The sequence below is a fragment of the Stylophora pistillata genome, chromosome 3 (genome assembly GCF_964205215.1).
Source record: "Stylophora pistillata chromosome 3, jaStyPist1.2, whole genome shotgun sequence".
Classification (NCBI taxonomy): Eukaryota; Metazoa; Cnidaria; class Anthozoa; order Scleractinia; family Pocilloporidae; genus Stylophora; species Stylophora pistillata.
Genome location: NC_142521.1, coordinates 20,713,021 through 20,718,694, shown reverse-complemented (window position 1 = coordinate 20,718,694; position 5,674 = coordinate 20,713,021). Strand labels below are relative to the sequence as shown.

At 39.4% G+C, this 5,674-nt stretch overlaps 1 protein-coding gene across 1 annotated transcript; it reads left to right on the top strand.

Annotated features, from left to right (window-relative positions):
- Window positions 1-2,360: 2,360 nt before the first annotated feature.
- On the top strand, window positions 2,361-5,468 carry LOC148734991 (uncharacterized). The gene is made up of 3 exons (XM_088751947.1): window positions 2,361-2,681; window positions 3,442-3,652; window positions 4,112-5,468. Exons 1-3 carry the CDS (start codon window positions 2,361-2,363, stop codon window positions 4,228-4,230), a joined length of 651 nt encoding a protein of 216 aa, XP_088608073.1. The 3' UTR covers window positions 4,231-5,468.
- Window positions 5,469-5,674: the final 206 nt, after the last annotated feature.

Below are 5,674 nucleotides of genomic sequence, written 5' to 3'. Positions count from 1 at the left end.
TAGATGTGAATGAAGTTTCCAGGCTGTTTCGTTGGTGTCATTGCAATTAGGATTTTCAGTTTTCGGTGTTCGATCAAAGACAGTCAGAAGAAACACTTTCTAAATAATACTGTAATGGGAACTGAAAAAGCTTTCTCTGAGACGAGCTAACGTTGCGAAGGAGAACATGCCATATGGCAAGCATACTTCATTTGATAACTGTTGAAAACCGGCGATGACGAAGATAAAAGACGTGTTTGTTATATGGCTGAAAAGGGGTCGAAAAACAGCTTTTGCAGTTATCGAGCTGATATAAAGAAATTGTTTTCAGAAATTACATGTTACATGAGAAATTTATTTGCAAAGTACTGAAGTTCGTCTATGCCTATCGTCGATGACTGTTGCGAAAATTGTCTTTTAGATTTCTAGAACTTTCGTAAGTCAAGTCCTCCAACAGAAAGACATAATTATGTAATTTTTTCTAGTGTTCTGAGAAAAAAGAAGGAAACTAAGATATGAAGGTTCTGATATAACATAACTGATATGATCAATTTTAATTTCTCTTCTTTAAAATAACAAGAGTTAAGCTATGGTAAAGTTCTAGATGTTCGTAAAAAAGAAGTAACAGGTATGCATCACTGACAAATACTTTAGTGGTAAACCAAAATAATCAGCGATCTTGCTTGTTTTTAAGTTACATTAAGATTCTTTGTTGCCAGTGTCGTCCGGTCTTTCTTTAAAATCACAGAAATGCAAGTCAGTTAAGGTGTATTCTTGTTCTTTAGCGATTATCCATGAAGTTAGGAGCAATCGAAATAAGTAGGCGACGGAGAAAGACTTGCCAAACAAAAAACATGTGGATGCATGTAAATGGTTAATCGACTCTTTCTTTCCCTCGGGTGCATGAATTAGCATTTTGTTGTCAGTTGTGTAAAAGGGAACATGTACCAGTACCAGCTGTTGGGAAGTAGTTAAGGTGGGTCGTACCGGTTTTCATCTTTTTGATGGTTTGTAACTTTGAAAGAATACAACAGAAACACTGACCAAGGCCAGTTGAACAATTTTACGGGGTTGAATTATATAATTATTGGTTATCCAAATATAGGTGTCATTTCGTCACTAGCAGTTTCCATGGCAACGCTTTTAGAGGGTTATTCAGACGCATTTTTTAGCTTGTGGCTTAAATAATTCGAAAACTAACCCGGTGACCCTATGATTTTTTCAGTGATTGCATTTGGCACTTGAAAAGGAAAATACACAAAGATTTTTAAAAAATTATACGGAGCGGAATTTCAGAAAATCTAGAAAAAAGGCAATTTTCACACATCGCAAATTTCCTTCCGTAGAATTTTCTATTTTTTTTTCTGATGATTCCTTTCGACGTTATTATCATATTGGAACAATAAAAAGAAGGGGTCACCGGACTTGTTTTCATGCAATAGCTTGCGTGAGTTTAGCAATTTCCACGCGCGTTCTCGCGCATTTAAAAATCTGGATTCTATAAGATCGACATTTGCTCATGATCTGTTATAGCTTCCGCTGACAATTGCGCGTGCTCGCGCGAGCGCCTACAATCTGATGTTTACAGTCGTTTACTGCTAAGAAAATCTTTAAACAGCTGTCAAAGACAGCCTCCCGGGCTTATCTTAAAAATCCTACACACCACTTCTGGCTATATGATATTATTTTCCTTTAAGTTTCAAAATCTTCTTCCACTTCAGGTAGATTATCCTTCACTTGAGTTCTTTTTTTTTTCGCCATCGCAAGATTTCATATCGTTTGAATAATTCTTTTAGATGTGAAGAGAAGCAACCTTTACTTCTCCGAAAATCGTCTTCTTTATCTTAGTTTCTATCTCCTGCATTCACAGTGGCCGCTCAACACATCAAATACACATTCTTAGGTGAACTTCTCACGAAAGTGGAAAAAAATCCACGCGCCGCCATCTTTGTTTTGAATTTTCATCTTTTGATCTCGCGTTTCTTTCGCACGTTTCTCTCGCGCGTGACACAAGAGTTCTCTGTTTCCCGCGCGAGGAAACTAGTACGAGCCACCTTAATCAGTTCTTCAGCTTTATAATACGAGAAAAAAATCTCCTTAATTCTGTTTGGCCAAACTGGCGGTCATGTGACGATCGGCAGAGTTCGAACAACCAGCAAAGCATTTTCAGTTTCAGTTTTAAGGTAGAAGTAAAAGTTAGGTATTCAGTCCGAGCTATCTCAGTGTATAAAATAGTTTTTCACCGCCCCATTTTGTGCGGACAAGAAACGGTACGTAAGGTACATGCGTTGAGAGGACTATTTGATAATTGTGGCGTAGGTCATTGTTCCTGTTAAACGTTTCAGTTTGCTGAACTAAATTGATTAGTGGACAGAGACGCAATGGCGACCCCTCATCAAGAAACTGGCGGTCCACAAAGATCTGAACTAGCTCTTCCACGGCCACCACAAGAAATGGAGAGTGAAATTCCTTCAGCAGCAAAAAGGCTGGCTGAAGTCCTTGCAGCCCTGCTGGTAGCTTTGTTTAACTTGCCAGGGGGATCCTTCACCATCTTTTGCACCATAGCACGTGCAGTGGTTCAATATTTTTTCCAGATTCCCTCTATAAACGTCGAAGAACGAGACAAAGTGAAACATGATGGTGAAGAAATAAAACTTCGGCTGAAGGAAATCTCCCATGAGGGAAACAAATTGGAGGAAAAGGTAAATTTTCAAGTTCATCAATACACTCAAGCTAAGCCTTTATCCGTTACATTTACGTCTGTTACAATGTATGTATGAGGTTCATATATTTTGAGCTGCGGTATTAGATACGTATGATGCACGATCCTCGCAGTAGAGAGCACTATTTATGCAATAGCGAGAATCAGACCTGAAAAAAAAATCAGGCCTGTACGGGATTCGAACCACTGACCTCTGCGATACTAGTGCAGCGCTCTACCAGTTGAGCTAACAAGCCAACTGGGAGCAGGCTCTTACATTGATTCGTAATAAACCCGTGAAAGTGATAAATCAGATACAATGTATATATGAAGTTTATATATTTTGAACTGCGGTATTAGATACGTATGATGCACGAACCTAGCAGTAGAGAGCGCTATTTATGCAATAGCGAAAATCAGACCTGAAAAAAATCAGGCCTGTACAGGATTCGAACCACTGACCTATCGCAGAGGCGATAACAATAAGATCATTGGCTAGTGATTTCTTTCACTTGTAATCGAGAGCGAACAACCTAATTCTTTCGGTATTAATCTAGAGGTCGTTCAAAAGTGAACAACAAGACAGGTGCTTTATCGTGTTTTATCCAGTTTTATTAACTGTTAAGATACCTACAGTACTCCCGCTCTACGCGGAATAAATGGCAATTAAGGTAGCCAACCAGATTTTATCATTAAACTAAAGGAATATATCAATTACCGACCACTAAAAGGACATTTTAAATGTTAAAATCATTTTGCAGTTCAGCAACTTTCCTTATCATTCCGCTGTCAACTTGATAAAATGGGAGTGGGATTTGAGCATTGCGAGAGACCGTTTAGCCAAATGCGGAATCGACATTCACATTTCACAAGGATTGGTGGGTAGACTGATATCAGACCTGCAGACTAAGGTCAAGTGGACGATCTTACAAGTAATCACAGGACTTCTCTTCCCAAGCGCAGTGATTGGACGTAAGGCTAACTTTCTGTCGCTCGCAGAAGAGTGTTGGTTTAGTTGCATCTCACATTGGCCTCTTGGCTTTTCAAATCAGAAAGATATATGACAGCATCAGGATATAATTGTGCTGGAGAATGTTTCGACTTAACTGCTCTTCCAAACGGACCGTGCGCCCGATATCTAAACTTATTTAATCAGAGAAACCATGATTCTCACTACAAGGAAGTGCACATTCCAAAAGAGCGCATAAGTACCTCTTACTGACCTATTTCGAGGTAACGCATGACAAAAACACTTCCAACGATTGGGAAACAGAGGCGTTCAAAAATAGCCAACCGCCATAACGCCATAACGCGGTCAACCTTATCGCTTAAAGGAAACCAGAAGTGTGCAGTCGAAGTCGTCAGTGACTACATTCTTGTTATCATTATAATAAACATTATTTTTTCTATGTTTCTGTTTTCTTTCTGTAGATTGGTATTACTGGGCTTACATAACCACATACAAGACGCAAACCGAATGTTCCATGCCAGGCGTTTGGAAAAGTGGTCTGTTAATCCCACTGTTAGTGTTCCTCGTGCGCAAAGTTTAAGTATATTACAGCGACGCTCAGATGCTCCATGAAGAGAACCAAGTCAAACGCGAATTGGAAGAATCCAGGCGCTGTTATATGAAGTGTAAAGCAACGTGAGAGGAGACCCTGCCTTCTCTGAAAGAGGTCGTAGATAAATTTGACGAAGGGTCTTACTTACAAAAGATGAAGAGTGAATAATTTGATTTCCCAAGAAGCTTATCTAGGGAATTATCGATAACCTCATTCTGGACTAAATTTAAAGTTACATTTTGTAGGATGAAGGGGTATTCTTTTGGCGCAAGTAAGCATAATTTATCTATCTGGCTAGCGGCCATAGCGACCGTGGCTTGTAATTGAGTTTTTGACCACTTATACTTAGCAAGACAAACGTGATTTTCCTTGATGTGTGTCAAATCATTGTCACCTAAGAGGGTGTTGAAATTCCAAAATTTGACTTTCCAGGCAATATGCTAGGGTAGTATAGAGCAAGAAGTAATGTTTTCATTGTGGTAATGGTCGGTTTTTGCCTATAGTAATCGTATGCCACTTTTGAACTCAGTATTCAGCTCGCGGTGCTTTTGGTTCATGATAAAAAATTTGTCGGCTCAACCTTCCATCACTTTAAACTCATTCCACCATTTCGATATATCATGAATACCGTGTGCGACTGAAGTGGGGTTTTTCCGAGAAAAAATGGAGCATTGAGTTTGGTCGTGTGCTGGTCGTTACCAAAATGGTAGGCAAATTTTTTAGATACTTTCTATCGGGGATGATATACAATTAAGTAACAGTTTTACAGACTTTGGGTAAAATATGTTTTCTTAAAATGCCTCTATTGGTAATAATACGTATCTCCTAATAAAAGATATACTCCCACGTTTGCCAGATTTCCTGAGCATGGATTATGTGCCGCTCCGTGAGCAAAAAAAATACATTTGTTAATGTGTGTCCGTTTGATTATAATAAAGAAAATGTGAAAATGCGGTAAGAGCAAAGAAGTGGCACCTCGGGCGAGTAGGTCACCATTTGGGGGGGGCCACCCTTTGAGTGTTTTGACATGTGAAACAAACGAAAAAAGTGTTTAGAAATGAATGGCGGTTACGTGCAATGAAGCACTTAGTAATATAATTGCCAATACATCTTGGTCTGGTATTTCATGTTATCGCATCGAAGCGTCTTATTTTTTGCCTTTCCAAGCCGTGTAAATTGCCTTACCGCTAAACCAATCTCGAACGTTAGCATCATACGTTGGAAGATAAACGCCATGCCGTTGCGACCTCCTCAACTTTAAACTGGACTGAACACGAAACTGCTGACGATCGTCAAAGAGATGGTGCTTCATCTCTTCGCATTTTGAACTTTATCTTTTCAATGGCTCCTGCGAAAATCGCTTCGTAAATCATGCATACGGCTTACTGGCCATGATTCTGCAACCAGAAGAACTCGATCACAATCCTTAGCC

What these genes read in the sequence shown, in the direction of transcription:
- LOC148734991 (XM_088751947.1), top strand. Translation starts at nt 2,361, where the DNA reads ATGGCGACCCCTCATCAAGAAACTGGCGGTCCACAAAGATCTGAACTA. An exon ending in GAAACAAATTGGAGGAAAAG is followed by an intron (nt 2,682 to 3,441) that starts GTAAATTTTCAA and finishes ATCATTTTGCAG; the next exon opens with TTCAGCAACTTTCCTTATCA. An exon ending in CCCAAGCGCAGTGATTGGAC is followed by an intron (nt 3,653 to 4,111) that starts GTAAGGCTAACT and finishes TTCTTTCTGTAG; the next exon opens with ATTGGTATTACTGGGCTTAC.